Below are 18,861 nucleotides of genomic sequence, written 5' to 3'. Positions count from 1 at the left end.
CGAAGCTCTGCAAAGTGCAACTGGCGCGGCTTGCGGCGCAATAGCGCCGCTATTGACTACTATGGGCATAGGTCTTCTGGCCAGTGCATCTATCTCTTTGTCTATGTTGATGACATCATTATTACTGGTAGCGATCAAAGTGGGATTGATCAGTTAAAGAAATACTTATTCAATCAGTTTCAGACTAAAGATCTTGGCAAACCTCGATATTTCTTAGGGATCGAAGTGGCATAGTCTAGGCAAGGCATTTCCATTTGTCAGAGGAAGTATGCACTGGATATCCTAGATGAGACTGGTATGTTGGGATGTAAACCTATTGATACACCTATGGATCCTAATGTTAAGCTGTTACCCGGACAGGGGGAGCCATTGGCAGACCCTGGTCGTTATCGCCGGCTAGTTGGAAAGTTGAACTATCTTATTGTGACAAGACCATACATCTCTTTTGCAGTTAGTGTGTCAAGTCAATTCCTTGACTCTCCTTGTTACTCCCATTGGGATGCAGTTATCAGGGTTCTTCGATATATCAAAAGAGCAACTGGAAGAGATTTATTATACACAAATAAAGGGAATGCAAAGGTGTCTAGCTATTCAGATGCTGACTGGGCAGGTTCTCCTTCAGACAGACGATCAACCTTGGGGTATTGTGTTCTCCTGGGTGGAAACTTGATCTCTGGGAAGAGTAAGAAGCAAAATGTGGTCGCCAGGTCAAGTGCAGAGGTAGAATATCGGGCAATGGGAAATGCAACCTGTGAGCTCATCTGGCTTAAACAATTGCTTAAGGAACTACAGCTCTGTGAACAGCAGCCCATGAAGCTCATTTGTGACAATCAAGCAGCATTACATATATCCTCTAACCTAATCTTTCATGAGAGGACCAAACATATAGAAATTGACTGTCACTTTGTTAGAGAGAAGATTCAGTCAGGAGAGATCGAGACAACATTTGTCAATTCCAGTGATCAACTTGCAGATGTTTTTATCAAGGCTCTTAGAGGTCCTCGAATAGATCATATATGTAACAAGCTGGGAGCTTATGATATATACGCACCAGCTTGAGGGGGAGTGTTAGAAATAATATTATATTAAATAGTATTGTATATTTATTATTCTGTTATTCTAGCAGGTTATTTGGGCTTGGCCCATTTGGTCTTTTAACCTCTTTAAATAGAGGACTTTTGTACAGTTCTATAAACCATTGAATATAATACATTCGTACATTTTAATTAACATCAAGGGGAGACTTTTAACCACTTGAATATAAAATAATGTGTTGTGTATTAAGCTAATACAAAGAGTTACAATATATAGAGACCCTAATGAGCTTAAGTGAGAAGAAGTCCAGATCTAGTCCAAAAAGAATATTTACAGATAGGAAGTAATCTATTCAAATCTAATCAAATCTAATTATATCTAATATTTCCTATTCTAACACTCCCCCTCAAGCTGGTGCGTATATATTGTGAGCACCAAGCTGGCTACAAATGTATTCAACCCGAGGACCTCTAAGAGCTTTAGTGAAGACATTCGCTAGTTGATCATTAGAGTTGACAAAAGCTGTTTTGATTTCTCCTGACTGAATCTTTTCTCGAATGAAGTGACAATTAATCTCTATATGTTTGGTTCTCTCATGAAATACAGGATTAAGTATATATGTAGCGCAGCTTGATTATTACAAATGAGTGTAATGAGTTGTTTCTGTTCACAAAGATGAAGCTCCTGAATCAACTGCTTTAACCAGATTAACTCACAGGTAGTAATTGTCATTGTATGATACTCAGCTTCTGCACTAGATCGAGCAACAACAGGTTGTTTCTTGCTCTTCCAAGAAATTAAGTTTCCTCCAAAGAAGACACAATTGCCAGAAGTAGAGCGTCTGTCTGAGGGTGATCTTGCCCAATCAGCATCTGAATAACCACAAATTTCTGTATTTCCATGATCCGAATACAACAAACCTTTTCCTGGTGCTCCTTTGATGTATCGGAGGATCCTCACAACAGCATCTCAATGAGAATCACAAGGAGAATCAAGGAACTGACTAGCCATACTAAAAGCGAAAGAAATGTCTGGCCTAGTCACAGTAAGATAATTGAGCTTCCCAATTAGCCTCTGATAACGACCAGGATCAGATAACGGCTCCCCCTGTCCAGGTAATAACTTGACATTGTATTGTATATTGATCAACTTTCTTAATTGTATTGTTACCTTCTCAAACCATTATGTTTCTGTGCAGGATCCAGGTACGGGGAAGACAATTGGAGTGGGCCGTGAGTCACGGGGTCTGTTCTACCTGGTTGTGCCGAGACTTTCAGTTGCTTGTTCTCTCACAGAATCTCCACAACTCATCCACAGTCGTCTCGGTCATCCTAGTCTTTCAAAATTGCAGAAGATGGTTCCTCTTTTATCTGGTCTTTAGACTTTAGATTGTCAGTCATGTCAGCAAGGGAAGCACATACGCTCCTCCTTTGCCAATCGAGTCAATAAACGAGCTGATGCTTCTTTTTCAATTATTCATTTAGATATTTGGGGTCCAAGTCGTAGTGTTTGTTTTAGGGTTTCGATATTTTGTTACCTTTATTGATGATTTTTCACGTTGTACTTGGATTTATTTAATGAAAAACCGTTCTGAATTATTTTTTGTTTTTTTCAAAGAAATTCAAACTCTATTTGGTGCTTCTATTCGTATTTTACGTATTGATAATGCTAAGGAATATGTTTTTGTTGACTTTTCTAATTTCTTAGCCACACAGGGTACTTTACACCAAACTACTTGTCCTTACACTCAACAACAAAATGGAGTCGCTGAACGTAAAAATAGGCATCACATTGAGACTGCACATACTTTTCTTATTCACATGCATGTTCCTCTTCACTTCTGGGCCGATGCAGTCCTTGCCTCTTGTTTTCTCATCAACTGTATGCCTTCATCTGTGCTTAATAATGACATTCCTTATAATTTGTTACTTCCAAATGTTCCTCTCTATCCCTTATCCCCACATGTCTTTGGTTGTACCTGTTTTGTTCATTATCTCACTCCTGGTAAGGACAAGTTAACATCCAAAGCCTTTAAGTGTATTTTTCTTGGTTATTCTCGTCTTCAAAAGGGTTATCGTTGTTATTCTCCTGATCTTAAGCGTTACTTTGTTTCCGCTGATGTCACTTTTCTTGATCAACAACCCTTTAATTCTATCCCATCTCAATTGTCACAGGTTGATCATGTTCTTCCTGTTCCTTTTCTTGACTTGTCTTTGCCAGCTGCAGGTACTTCTATTCCAGATGAGCAACCTATTGCTTCCATACCTGAGGACCGTACATTTCTCACCTATCAGCGTCGTAAAACTGTGCCTCCTGTCGATTCGACTCTTGCTGACTCATCGCCTCCTGCTGTTGATTCTTCCCCTCCGGCTCCTTCACCAGAGGCTCTTCCCATTGCTCAAAGAAAAAGTACACGTACTACTTGTAACCCTTATCCTCTTTATACCTTTTTGAGCTATGACCATCTTTTTCCTCCTCATTTCACCTTTGTTTCTAGTCTTTCTTCTGTTTCTATTCCTAAGACCACAGGTGAAGCACTTTCCCATCCAGGGTGGCGCCAAGCGATGCTTGATGAGATGACTGCACTTCATTCCAATGGCACTTGGGACCTTGTTTCTGCTCCTCTAGAAAAGTCTATAGTTGGTTGTCGCTGGGTTTTTACTGTGAAAGTTGGACCTGATGGCCATGTTGATCGTCTCAAGGCACGCTTAGTTGCAAAGGGTTTTACTCAAATCTTCGGCCTTGATTATAGCGACACATTCTCTCCGGTCGCTAAGCTGGCATCGGTTCGCTTGTTTCTTGCTCTTGCTGCTGTTCGTCACTGGCCACTCCTTCATCTTGACATCAAAAATGCCTTTCTTCATGGTGATTTACAACAAGAAGTTTACATGGAGCAACCACCTGGTTTTGTTGCTTAGGTGGGAAGGTGTGCCGTCTTCGCAAATCCTTGTATGGTCTCAAGCAGTCTCCTCGAGCATGGTTCAGTCGATTCAGTTCTGCTGTTCAGGCGTTTGGCTTAATCCGCAGTAAAGTTGACCATTCTGTATTTTATAGGATCACATCTCCTGATAAGTGCATCTATTTGTTAGTCTATGTTGATGACATCATTCTCACCGGAACTGATCAAGCTGGAATTCATCAGTTAAAACAGCATTTATTCAGTCAATTTCAAACAAAGGACCTTGGGAAGCTGCGTTACTTCTTGGGAATTGAGGTGGCATAATCTAGACAGGGCATTTCTATCTGTCAAAGGAAATATGCCTTGGATATCCTAGAAGAGATTGGTATGTTGGGGTGTAAACCAATTAATACACCCATGGATCCCAATGTCAAGATAGTATCCCGTACATTATCATATTCTTCGAGGAGACCAGAAAGTGTGGCAACCATAAAGAGAAGTTCCACCTGTTTCCGATATGCAGAAGCGTCAGTAGGGTAGGCAACATATCCAAATATGCCTGCATCAGAGATCGACTTTTGCCAACATATGTCTCCATCTGAGTGTCAGATGATTTGCGCAGATCCATAAATTGAGACATGATGGAATAAAGCTACTGAACATCATTAGTGTAGAGGTGTTTTGCTTCCTCCCACACGTCATTGCAGGTTTGAAAAGAATAGAAAATATCCAAGACGATTGGATCAATAGACTGGCAAAGGATACTCAGAAGCTGGTTGTCCATCCTTTCCCAATCAGAATTTTATTCCTTAGGAATATCAGTAGATTTAGTTGTGAGATGGTTCTCATGTCCCAGTCCAAAGAACCAAACTCGAACAGAGGTGGCCCAATTCTTGTAATTAACAGAACCCTTCAGCTTTGAAGAGGTAATGGGCCGAACATTGGTGGAGATGACATTAGGGGAACTTTTGGCAGGACGAGAGGGAGAACAGGTCTCCGAGAGAGCAGGCCATTATAATAAATCACAAGGATAAACAACCAAGCGAATAAAAACTAACCTGATCGCAAAGCAAGAAGAGGTACGCACAGAAAGTGAGACCCACAAAGAACCAACCACAGATTTGGAAAGAGGAGGAGGAAGCGAGCTTCTCTGTCCAAGAACGACCGGAAAAAGCTACCGGAACAGCGTACACGCGCCGGTTGAAGGTGGCGCGTGAGCACCACCTGCAAAGGAGACGGGCGGCGCGTGAAGGCGCATGACTGACGTGACGGTGGTCGGACCTCCACAGAACTGGTCGCCGGGAGAGAGGGTCCTGATCGCAGGTTGTCTGGGCTGTAAACTCGCCAGAAAACTTCTCCGGCGGCCGGAACAGTGACGGACGGTGGTTCCAGTGGCGGTCGGAGGTGCTGACGCGTTCGGAAATCACTCAGAAGGGGCTGACAACCCTAGATGGCTTGCCGGAAGGACGCACGACAAAGAAAAGGGGACTCCTAAGCAGTGGGCTTAGGTTTTAAAGCGAAAACAAGGTTTTAAGCGGAAGCAAGGGTCCCCAAAACAAAAGAGCTCTGGTACCAACTTGAATATAAAATAACGTGTTGTGTATTAAGCTAATACAAAGAGTTACAATATATAGAGATTGTAATGGGCTTAAGTGAGAAGCCCAGATCTAATACAAAAAGAATATTTACAGATAAGAAGTAATCTATTCAAATCTAATCATATGTAATATTTTCTATTCTAACATAACCCAAATATCAAGCATGCTTGCAGATTTCACAAATGTATCTATTGCCTAAAACAGGCATCTTGGTAATGGAATTCTAAATTTTCTAGTTTTCTATTTCAATTTGGTTTTACGCAATCTAAGTCTTACTATTCTCTCTCCATAGAGGGATGTGGCCCTTCATTTTTTGCATTGCGACTCAAAGTTGATGATATAATTATTATTAGACCTTTCTCTACCCCTATTGCCTCTGTCAAGCAATTCCTCCACACCAACTTCAAAGACATACCTTGAGGACAAGGTATCGTGCTCTTCAAAGACATTATACCTTGCAACTAATGGAAGATACAAGATTCTTGGCTTGCAAACTGATAGGAACCGAAATACAGTAATAAGAATTGGATGGAAAAATGAGACTGTGTATTAACTATGGTTGGTAATTCATCAACAACAGTACAAGTTATGGTGTAGAACAGAGAAAAATACTGAAAAGGTAAAAATGCAAGAAAGTAAAGATAGGCTTCTGGAGCAATTTGAGAGGCTCTAGAGTCTCCCAAATCTGGTTTCCCAGCACAAGTGTGTACCAATTTCCTGATGCCCCCTCTTTTTCCTTCCCTCACGTATACATAGCCTTCTCAACTAATTTTTATGTGAGCAATCCTTTCTCTCTCTCCTTTAACTGAATTTGCCCTTGTCATTATTGAGAATATTCCCTTCTAACTGCCTGGTTGCTAACTCAGCTTGAATTGAATTTCTTTTTGTAGGGTGGACATATTGTATCAAGACTCTCCCCTTCCCCCGCAAAAACTCTCGCCTTGTTCTCAAGGTGAGGATTTACTGGAGAGGGTCTTATCTCGAGATCCCATTGCTTGAAATGTGCATTATCCACCCTTCAAGCCCTGTGAGTCTCGTGTGAGGGGGAGTGTTAGAGAAGCATAAAATTATTAATGTAGTTTCACCTAACAACTTAAGCTTGAAATTGTTCTTTACGCAAAACCATTACCATCTTCTTCCTTGTTTCCACTCTTGTCCAAGATGGGAAGAAAGACATCTACTCTCCATCTTTGGAGGAAGAGGGAGAAAAAAAAGAGGGGGGGGGGGGGGGGGGGTACACAATCAGTTTTTAGTTTTAGTTTTAGGTTAATATGTTTAGTTTGTTGTAAACCAAACGATATTAGTTGTATTTATTTGCTGACGTCAGTTAGTTTTCTTTTAGTCTTCGTGTTGCAGTCTTTTTTCCACCTTTTTACTTTACCTTTCCACTTGCCTCTATATCTGACTTTGGTTCTTTTGATATACACCCAACTGGAGTTGTATCTCCAGCTTTGAGAAAATGAAGATACAAACATAGTGCAGATGTACTAACTTCATTGTTCCAGTTATTTGAGACCTGGGCTCTCTTCTAATTTCTATATACATAAGGTCCCCCTAACTGATTTCTTTCTGACAGCTCTCAAAAAATGATTGCGTTATTATTTACTTGCTAAATGTTAATGCCATTATGACTAAGATTTCTGTTTGTTCATGCTGTGAATGTGCAGGATGCATTGTAGGGGATGAAGTTGATGGCGTTCCTGGTATCCAACATCTTGTCCCTAGTTTTGGTCGGAAGACTGCTCTAAAACTTATTAAAAAGCATGGTTCATTGGAGACTTTATTGAATGCGGCTGCAGTAAGGACTGTGGGCAGACCATATGCACAGGATGCCCTTAAAAAGTATGCTGATTACCTACGGAGAAACTATGAAGTTCTTGCCTTGAAAAAGTATTGATGTTTCTTTTCTAAGTTGTCCTTCACATCTTTGCTTTTGTTGTTTTATCTCCATTCGCGCTGTGTTCATTTACTCCTGGAGCACTGTTCATGCCTATAAATGAAAATCCATGCTGGCATTCTGCGTTTCCTCTTATCTTCAATCATCCTATGTTCTTTTAATAACCATGGACCACAATTTCTGACAGGGATGTAAATGTCCAAATTCATGAGGACTGGTTGATTGAGAGAGACACTCACAATGATACATTTGCACTATCTACCTTCTTCAAATATTTGGAAGAAAGTAAGGAGCTCACTTACAACACCAGACAACCATTATAATGTTTGAAGGCATGCAGGTGATTGCTACAAATATATTCTATCAGATTCACACCGTTCCATATTTTTGGTTAGAGAAGTCTGCTAATCACTTAACACATTAGCTTATTATACTGTAGGTAATATAAATTCAGAATACTGATAACTCTAGGAACTATGGTTGTCCTAATAGTATTCATTTAAAAGAATAGGTTGTGCTGCTTACTTTTGGTTTCATATACAAGAGTTAAGGAAGTATTTGATGGAATTTGTGACAAGTTAATCATGTGATTAACATGATTATGAGATCAAGGATACAATTCAAGCCAAACAAGTCAATTAGGACCAGTTGAGATTGAATAATACTTAGATTGAATAATTGAGTATTACAATTGTACAGTAGCTCTCTATTTAAAGAGACTAAATAACCTAGAACAACTATTCTAACACTCCCCCTCAAGTTGATGCGTATATATTGTAAGCACCCAACTTGTTACAAATGTATTCAACCCGAGGATCTCTAAGAGCTTTAGTGAAGACATCCGCAAGTTGATCATTGGAGTTGACAAATGCCATTTTGATTTCTTCTGATTGAATCTTTTCTCGGATGAAGTGACAATCGATCTCTATATGTTTGGTGGTTCTCTCATGAAAAACAGGATTAGAGGATATATGTAGCGTAACTTGATTGTTACAAATGAATGTCATGGGCTGTTTCTGTCTATAAAGATGGAGCTCCTGAATTGACTGCTTTAACCATATTAGCTCGCAGGTAGCAACTCCTATTGCACGATACTCGGCCTCTGCACTAGATCGGACGACAACAGCTTGTTTACACATAACACAACCAGATGTACATGTATTTGAATCAAACAAATGATTCACAGCATATCAAGCCACAACACATTTTAATCATGATATAACAATCAATACATTAGAACTTAAACAGTTACATTACGACCATCAGTACTGTAAGAACCTGCACCGTTAAATTATAATTTTAGAAATTAAATAATAATTAAATAAGGATTATTAAATGGAAGATTTAATTATTTTAATTATTTTAAGTTAAAGCACCTTTTGAGAAAAGGATAAATATTGAGAGTTTTGCGGTAAAAATGCAGTAGGCAAAGATACTCGAAACTTAAAGATAATTAGCAATTATTATTTCATAAGTGGACAGAGCCACATGTGCACAAGGTACTATTCACCATCTCCTTCCTCTCATTCTCTCCACAAACCCGCGACCCCCTTGTCATTGTGCAAGTTTTTGTACAAAACTTCATCTCCTCTAAACACGATCAATACTCCACCAAAACACAACTTCCACTACATCAAACTTTAAGTAAACAATCTTCTAAATACAACTATAGTATTTTCAAGGCTTGAAACTCACTAATTTGGGAGAAAATCATGACCCATGTCCGCGGCCTTGGTGAGGATTTTAATGTTCTTGGAGTTGATTGATCCTCCATTGCTTGGGTATTGTGTGGAGGAGTCCTAGGCCTTGATTGTGGGTAAGTTTCTACCCTTTTAATTGGTTGATTTGGTGGATTGAAATTTATGAACCTAGGGTTAGTGTGCATGGATTAATATGGTTAGAGACGTCAAATTGAAAATGTGCATTAGATAAAAGTGTCTTAGAATGATGTTTTATAGTGAGTGAACTCATAAAATTTATTGATGAAAAAGTTGATAACTTAGGCAATTTCATGAGTGGAAATTGAAGACTTTGTGAAATGGAATGATTGTAGAATTGTGTAATTGAGTTGTGGTGTAATTGTATGATTTAATTAGTGGATTGTATGATGTGTAGAAGTGTGAAATTGGATTGAATACTCCTAGGTATACTTGCATGAAGAATTCAACCATGTAGGAAAGTAAGGAAAAGATTATGTAAAAATCATGTGATTGGTGTTGTGTGGTTGTGGATTGTGTTTAAAAAGGTTGTATGTTGGTTTGATGCGTGTGGATTGGAAGTGGAACCATTGGATATGTCTAAGTGTAGAAATTGGCCTGAAGGAAGATAATTAGGAAAATGATGTTAAATGTTAATGGAATGGAATTAAGGAATTGAATTGGTGTTGGGGTAAGCGTAGGAAGCTAGTGGAATCTTGAAATAAAATTAAGAACATGGGTATTTTTGGGCCATTTGGCCATCATGGTGTGTGGGTGGGTATATGGTGCTTTGTATTTTGATTGGTTGCACCATTGTGTTGATGATCATTGTAGGTTGCCTCTCACGGAAGTGAACTTGGAACGGTGAGCTTGGTGGGTTGCCTTTGGTCCTTGACCAAAAGGATTGTGGTAAGTACTTATGGAAATTTCATATATTCTTGTGTAACCAAGTTGATGTGGTTATGTGGGTCTCATTGGTATAAGAATGACCTGTGTGTAGGCATTTCTGGTTGGACCAAGCTCGGGTGTATTCTGATTGGAGCTACCTAGAGAGGGAGCTTCCATAAGGTAAACCTTTGGTACTGGGGTTAATTCCCGTTTGTGCTCAACCATGCCCTTGGGGGTAGTGATTGGAGGTGTATGTTGATAATGTGTTATAACATGCTCATTCATATATGTATGTATATTGGGTACATAGGATGTACCGTATTTTTGGCTAGTAAACTGTTGCCTTCGGGCGTTACGAACATCTACTAAATAGGTCTCCGTGAGGGAGTTCCAGTAGACCTGGGGTCATGGAGTGTCATCCGTTAAGGAGCACTCTAGGAATGTCTCAGGTGTATATGGATGGAGGGTGCCTTGGTTGTTGTTATGGGAACACTTCCTTGGATGAGAACCCGTAGGCTATATGCTGAGGCCAATAGGCCGGATGTTGCGTGGCTTTGGCATTGACCATTCCAGCTTCATCGTATTTTTACTCCATATGCATCCCTACTTCACTAAATTCCTTTCTTTATCCCTCCTTGGTTGTTGTAATATATTGTTGATTTACATCTGAGTGAGCCATTGGGAGGAGTAATCTCCAGAACCTCTGGGTTACTGAGATATATTTGTATATCTCACCCCGTGTTGGGGCATTTATTTCAGGTAGTAGCAGTGGGGCTGGAGCTGTGGGCAAGAAGCTTACGGGATGAGCACTTGGATATAAAGCTTGTTTTGCATTTTGAGACCATTTGGCATAAGCTAGACTTAGGGCATGAATATTGTATATGGATTTAGGATTATGCATATTGTCATATTTGTTCATGTCATATTTTGCCTAAGTCTAGTTGTATATTTATCATGTTGTATTTGAGGTTATTATGTTGTATCTAGGAGGACTTATTGTATTAATGCTTTTCATTGAAGAAATGTAATTTGTAAATATTGAACCTTGTGTATTATTGAAGCATGATATATGATGAGAGGGCAATAAACCTATTTTAAATTATGATTATTTGTATTTGGAAGAATGCATGCAAATGAGATAATGTAATTGAAATGGTTTAAGTTTCATATAACACCTCGCATTTCTAAATTATATATTAATATATTAAACATGGATTAAAGAGAAGGATTAGTGAAAATCTTAAAAATTAGGTCAAAATACAAAGGAAGGGTAAAACGGTAATTAGCCAAACACGCAATCCTAAGAAGGTAAAATTGAGTAGAAGGTCTCAAATGGGAAAACTAACCCTGGAAATGGATTCAGAACGAAAAATTGAGTGGTTATGCAAGTTTCAGAAAATTCTGTGAATAGTGTTTTTACCGAGTAAAAATATCACGTTACAGTTGCACCGTAAAGCGTGCTGATTGAGTTTTGAACTCTATGTTTGGATATAGGTTATAAATGGTGAATAGGACTAGGAAATATGATTTCTGATGAAAATTGACGGAAATTAGCGAGTTTGGGGAAGCGTGCCTACGGCGTGCGTAACAGCTTAAAATTGCGATTTCTCTAAACGACCGGAAAACTTCGGATTCATCTGATCAAGGGTAATTAAAGGACAATGGTTAATGTTAAAAATTAGAGTTTCTAAATAGGTTATGAAATTATGGACGTTTAGTGAAATTGGAGAGAAATTCGAATTAGTTTGAAATCGCGTGAGTTGGCGGTAGGGCCCACCTCACTTAAGTCACTTAAACAGACATGTTCATTACTATTCATCATCACTCTCATCACTCTTTCTCTCTCTCAAAACTGTGAAACACCATGAAGAAAAAGGGGGGGGGGGGGAAGTTGCCAACTTGAAACTCCAACATCCAACCACCAAAATCCAAAAAGTTTGTCACCAATCTTCAAGTAAACGACGATCTGGAATCAACTATACCATCCATTAGCCTTGAAACCCTCTCATTTGTGAGAAAGAAGGAAAAATCAGCCATGAGTTTGAGGAGTTTTTTTTGGAGAATTTGGGGTTGTTTGCTCAAGCCATTGCTTGGAGATCAATTGGAGGAGTCTTGTGACTTAATTGTAGGTAAGTTTCAACACCTTTCATGGTTGATTTGGTGAATTTAATTTCATGAAAACCTAGAGCTTGTATGCTTGATTTATGGAGTTAGAGAGCTCAAATTGAGATTGTGTATTAGATAAATATGTCTTAGAATGATGTGTTGGAGTGATAAATGCAATAAAAATTATTGAGGAAATGTGCTCATAACTCAGGAAATTTTGATGAGGAATCCAACACTTTGTGATTTTGAATTGTTTTAGGATCGTGTAATTGAGTTGTTGTATGGTTGTATGATTTAATAATAGAATTGTATGAGGTGTGGAATAATTGAATTGAATTGAAAAACCCTCGAGGGGTGACAAGGTGCAATTCGGCCATATGTAGGAAAATGGGGACTTGAGGTTGTGGAATTGTATGATTGGTATGTTGTGATGTTAATTGATAATTAGAAGGGTTGTGTGATAAATTAATGCTTTGGAAACCAAGAGAAAAATGGTTGGATTGTATGAAATTGGAAATTGAACCTAGCGTGAAATTAATGACAAAATGAGGTTGTGATGATATAGGATGCAAATTGGCACCTAAAATGACATTGGGGTAACCTTAGAATGCTTAAGAAAAAGAAAAAGAAAATGAAAGAAAATATTGTGTTTTTACACTATAAAGGCCGAACCTCACTAGTGGGGGGAAGAGATTTTGATGTTTTTGTACTTTGGTGGGTTTGTCGTGTTTTAATGGTCCATATATGATCAATGTAGGTTGCCTTTCGTGGATTTGAACCCCGAACCGTGAGCTCGGTTGGTTGCCCTTGGTCCCGGACCAAAAGGGGTTGTGGTGAGTATTTTAAATCATGCATTTATGCTTGAGAATTGACATGTAATTGGTGAATGAAAGTTGATTGGGAATGTCCTCTGTGTAGGCATTTCTGTTGTGTAACTAGCTCGGAAAATATATTGCATTGGAGCTGCAGGAGAGGATTATACAGGTAACCTCTTGGTACTGGGGTTTGATCCCCTTGTGTGTTCCACTATGCCCGTTGAGGGTAGTGGTAGGAAGTGTATGTAAATAATATAGGATAACATGTTTGTAACACCCTATTTTTATTAGCTGTTGTGTTAACATTGCTTGTACTTATATGTTACTTCGGGAGCTTAATCACAGCGGAATAAATTTCGTCTTTGACTACTACTAATTAGATGGCTGCTTAAGTGTCTTATGCGGATGGTGACTTATCCTACCATAAAGGCTTGGTCTTAATCTAAGTCATATAATTTGAAACCTTTAAGATTTCTTATAAAAACGTTCCTTGCATAGGTTTCTCTTTCAATTATTGTTACGTCTGTATAAGGGTAAGGTTTCTCACACTAATTCCAATCATATTAGCTAAAATTATAAGACGTCTAAAGCTTAATCATGATAACCTCAAAGTATGATAGTTAGGTACATTCATCCAAAAGTAAGTACTACTACTCAATGTCTAGAGATCCATCCAAAAGCTCATAATATCCTAACATCTCATCCAAAACGAAATACATAGCGTGCACATATAACTTGTTACGAACTAATTTAGTACAGTCATCCGACAATAAACGTAATGCATCTTTCTTTACTTCCAGGCGTACTAGTCGCTTGCCATCCCTTACCCGCATCTTCATTCTTGACTTTTACCTGAAAGGGATTCCCCAAAGAGGGGTGAGATTGGGGGTCTCAGTAAGGACTCACAGTTGGAGCAACCTCCAAACCATGATGCTTACTCCTGCAACTGTCATATAATAACATATACAATAATATGATGGAGAATATTTGAAACATAGTTTGGAAAATAATCATGCTTTCATTTCATCATACCAATCCTGCCATGACAATTACTCTCCATGGTCTTACGGACGAATACCCAGGGTCCTCGTCAGGTTGCCTCTGTGGTATTAGTGCACAGGCCATCATAATACAACTTGCATGAACAAAACATTAGTTCCAAACAGCCAAACATATCATGTACAACATCATACAACAAATTGCAGTCAGACCACACTTTAACATAAAGGGGTGGCAACCATAGGGAAACCACTACAACAACCGTAAATCACTTACTCAATAGTCTTGTCTTATCACTTCCCAAGAGTTCAAGGTGGTTCTGGTCCTTTCTTGTTCCTTTGGTTCGGCCTAATAACATAACCATCCTTAGTACATAGTTCTAAAATTAAAGATCTAAACTTAATATTCCTCTTGACATAGGTTTGGCCCTTTTAGATGAAATGCCTTAGGAGATGATTTTCACTAGTTGTTCTCATGCATAGGTCCTATACATTTCGGCCATACATCATGATACTTAAGAAAACATTCACAAATTTCTTTTCTAAGCTTGTTAGGGTTCGGCCATTTAGGGGTGTATACCTATAGGACATTTTTGATAACATGTTCATGGCTTAAATGCTCATATAAAATGGTTGATCCTTAAATCAAACTTTCGACTATACTTCCCTATACATCACATTCGGCCATTTTAGGTTTAGGTTGTTTAGCCAATGTTTTGAAGATTTGGAGAGTGCATGCATATCATTTAAGTTCGGCCATGTAGAGATGGTATACATAGGAGATGATTTCTAGGATGATAGATGCATGCATGGCTTTATTAGTCCAAGATCTAGTCATGTAGAGTGGTTAGGGTTCATTCTACTAGCTTGAAGAGATGAGGTCTTACCTTAATTATGATAATACAACTTTATCTAATGCTTCACACTTGATCTTCAAGGAGCCTTGAGTTGAGAGTTGCTTCCAACAACCTCTTGGTCTCTCGCTACACAAAGAGAGTGGAAACTTAGGGATCCTTAGTCTACACCAAACTAAATGAGGTGAAGCCTTTACCTTACCTATGTGGGTGAAGACAAGAGGGTTTGGAGAGCTTAGAATAATTTTGAGATGATCCTAGGTCCTTGAACTTGCTATGGCTGAGGCTTAGGAGTAGAGAAGGATGAAGTGTTTGAGTATTTTACTTGCTTGGTTTGTTTGGGAAAAGGAGCCGAAGCCAAGGTGTGAGGGAGAAGGATTCTTTGTCTCGATGCTTAGTGCTTCACGACCTTAGGGGGAGGAGGAAGCTCTTTGCTTGTTCTTTTATTCAAGGCTAGTCATCATTTCCTTGGGGTATTAGGTTAGAGGTGCTTGAATATTACTTGTGAGTGTGAAGGAAGCTACTCACATGCATTGGTGGGTGATGGTGCTTGAGTGTGGAGTGTGTGATAGGTCTTCTTTGTCATCCTTGTAGAAGGTTCGGCCGAATGTGTGAGGAGAGGAGAAGATTTGATCATGTGATCCTTCCTTGGTGGCCGTGTAGAGTGTGCTTAGGGAGAAGGGAAGACCTTGGTCTTTGGAATGTGTCATGCATGGCTTGGAGTGTGGAAGAAGCAAACTTCCTTTTCTCATCATGTTTGTGTCATCCAAGGTGGGTATGGAAAGGAGAGTTGCTTTTGGAGAAAGGAAATCACATGCATGGTTAAGGCTTTAACTTTATTTGGGCTTTAAACCACATTGGGCTAAGTTATTAATTATCTTATTTAAAGTGGGTTCTAACTTAGGACTAATGTTGCTTATTCAAAGTTATGTTCACTGAATATGGGCTTGATCCCTTTTCATTTCATTCCATTAGGCTAATTTCGAGTACATGATTTTTGGGTTATTACAATATTCATGCATATTGTATGTGTGTTGGTACATCATAGGATGTACTGTGTCTCTGGCCAATAGACGGTTTGCCTTCGGGCGTTACGGACTTCCACTGGATAGGTCTCCGAGAGGGAGTTCCAGTTGACCTGGGGTCGTGGTGTGTGATCCGGATAGGAGCACACTAGGAAGTCTCGGGTGGATATGGATGGAGAGTGCCTTGATTTGATGTTCTGGGAACACGCCTTGGTTTGAAACCCGTAGGCTTATATGCCGAGCCAATAAGCTGGACATTGCGTGGTTTTCGCATTGACCATTCCAGCTTCGTCGTATTTTGTATCCCTATGCTCCCCTATTTCACTAAATCCCTTGCTTTATCCCGTTTTCGGATGTTATGTTATTTATATGCATCGAAGTGAGCCATTTGGCGGAGTATTCTCTAGAACCTCTGGGTTACTGAGATATATTCGTATATCTCACCCCGCTTCGGGGACTTTATTTCAGGAGGTAGCAGTGGTGCTGGAGCGGTGGGCAAGAAGCCCGTAGGGTGATTAGACGTAGGGTTTGCTATTTTGCATTTTGTTGACCATTGGGCCTAGGCTAGACTTAGGTCATGAACAATGCATATGATTAGGAGAATTATTATCATTTTGTTCATGATGTATATTTTGTCTAAGTTTAGTCTTGAGTACCATGTTTATTTTGGGGTATGTATTATGTTATTTGAATGTTATGATTTGTAAAGTGTAATATGTCATTTGAGAGATTTGTAATTGTACATGAATTGATGTAACCATGAAGTATGTAATATGATGAAAGGGCAATAGGCCTATTCTAGGATGTGAATGATGCTTTATAATTCAAAGAATGCATGCAAATGGATTATGGTGATTGAAATATGTTAAATTTGAAAATATAAGTAAAGTGATGGGAAATGAGTAATTTGATATAAACTGTGATGGGTTGTAAGAGCCCCAAGGCATTGCTGGTCCTTGTGTGTGCCGCCCAATGATTATTAGGTACAATTTGAGGTCATATAACACTTTTGCAAACTTGGGGATTATTGGAAAAACAAAGGAAACTTTGGCGAATTTTCTAGAAAATGGTAGAATTTAGGCGAACTTTGGAAGAGCATATCTCCCTCCACAGAGGTCCGATAGGGACGTGCCATACACTGTTTTGAAGCTTGAGATGTCCTCTACGTTGTGGTAAAATTCGGGATTTTTCTGGGTTGTGCGTCGGCCTGTAGAAGGCAGAGAACATGGACTGCCCATTTGGTTACTGCACATGTGGCAGTTCTGGTGCGAAATTGGGAAAACTATTCCCGCTTCTTTTTTTAGTAAAATTAAGTGTATGATATGTCAAATTGAAGCTTGAGGTGTCTAGTTTCTTGTATAAGAATTTAAGAGCAATTGGTTGAGTGGAATTTCCAGAATAATTGATTGAGTGAAGGCTGTTTGGAGCCATTTTGGAGTTGGCTGGCAGATTCGTTTGTCCAACTTCAAACGGCGATATCCGGAGCAAACGAGAACTTTATGACTCATGTGATAGCTTCCTAGAAAGGTAATTAAGTCTAGAATAACATACTAAAAGATGAGAGTCTTGTCGTATGGGGTCTGTCCGCAGAAAATTAAAGACCGAACCATGTTCGGATAGGTAGAAAATGTAAAAGTGAGATTTTAGCTAAGTGGGTTTATGGGAACCCCTTAGTGACTTGAGAGAAGTAATATATGATGTAAAATTAATTTAAATAATTATTCCAGAAAGAGTTTACAGGTGGTCACAACTTTTATTTATTACGCTTTTTATTGTTTTAAATGCTCGCGTAATAAACTGAAATAGTTTACTCGCATTTTTATGAATGAATTGTTGTGATTGAAACTGCGCTTAATATCATAATCAATGTTAACAATACCGGTGTACAATGGGCTGTTACATTTTATGGTATCAGAGCAGTTTTGCTAGGGAACTCTGATTTTGTATGATTGTGATAAGTGTTGTATAGTTGTATGTAGACTCTTTTTGATTATTCCATATGTGATTTCTTAGTGGGGGTCTGATCAACCCATTCCTTTCTGTTACATGTGTGGTCATCATAAGAAGCCTGCGTGGCAACCCTGGAGTACCGAATGTAAGTCCTTAGCCTAATGTTGAGGCTGCAGTGTTGACTGCTCCTTGGACAGAGATGGCGGTAAGTAAAATATGAATATTAAGGGGACTTAAGGAAACAAACCTATTTTAGGTACAGTTTTATCATAGGTGAAAATTGTGGTATTGTGAATAGTAAATATAATTGAGATGGGTTTACAACATGAAGATAATATTGGTAAACCTCCTATATATATGTGTGTAGTGTAGTAAAACAATTATGTACAGGTGGACTTGGCGAATTGACTTCATTAAGGTGAGTGACTTGGAACCTGATGAATTACTGGAAAATATGAACAGGTATGCTTAGGTACGAGCTTGAATATTTTATGTCTGATTAGAAGTTATAGGTCCCTGATAGATGGTGTACACTTGAATAAATTGAGATGATTAATGTAGAGAAATAAATGGAATATTTGACGTCTAATCCTAAGGGATTTGACCACTTAAAATTATTATGCTAGTGAAATTTTAATTTGAGGTATATTGAAATATGGAATTTAAATCCATAAGGAGGTAGTGTTGATTAAATATAGGTGAGATGTATTAATTATGTATTATGTGTATAAGGAAGAAGTTGAGAGAATCGCCATGGATGGCATAAGATAAATGTACAATGAAGACACTATTGTAGTTAATGGATGTCGATTCTAATTGGCAGACTTGTCAGTGGTAAAATGGATAGGATGGTTGAATTGTATAATCATATGTAAGATAGTAATGATAGTTGTAAAGAAATTATGACCTAGTGGTCTATATGTATATACTACTAATAGTAGTGTGCTTGTGAAATAATCTGATATTTGATATGGATTGATAGGCGAAATGGAGGTATTTTCAATGTAATGAATGTTCTACAAACACCGAGGGTAGAATTGAGCAGGAAAATTGATGGGTTACTCTATAGTGTTGAGTATAGGTTTACGTGAGTCGTAGC

At 38.7% G+C, this 18,861-nt stretch overlaps 1 protein-coding gene across 2 annotated transcripts in view; it reads left to right on the top strand.

Annotated features, from left to right (window-relative positions):
• Positions 1 to 11,090, top strand: part of LOC133305616 (uncharacterized) — a 46,636-nt gene extending 35,546 nt beyond the window's left edge. For both annotated transcript variants that reach the window (XM_061505871.1, XM_061505872.1), the window contains exons 4-6: positions 7,200 to 7,422; positions 7,617 to 7,769; positions 10,774 to 11,090. In XM_061505871.1, coding sequence (XP_061361855.1) covers positions 7,200 to 7,422; positions 7,617 to 7,752 — 359 coding nt within the window. In that variant the 3' untranslated portion in view covers positions 7,753 to 7,769; positions 10,774 to 11,090. The remainder of the gene's footprint in view (positions 1 to 7,199; positions 7,423 to 7,616; positions 7,770 to 10,773) is intronic.
• Positions 11,091 to 18,861: the final 7,771 nt, after the last annotated feature.

The sequence above is a fragment of the Gastrolobium bilobum genome, unplaced genomic scaffold (genome assembly GCF_033153095.1).
Source record: "Gastrolobium bilobum isolate Gb01-03AN ecotype WA unplaced genomic scaffold, APGP_CSIRO_Gbil_v1 utg32150, whole genome shotgun sequence".
In the NCBI taxonomy this organism is placed as follows: Eukaryota; Viridiplantae; Streptophyta; class Magnoliopsida; order Fabales; family Fabaceae; genus Gastrolobium; species Gastrolobium bilobum.
This window is presented reverse-complemented; position numbering and strand designations above follow the sequence as displayed.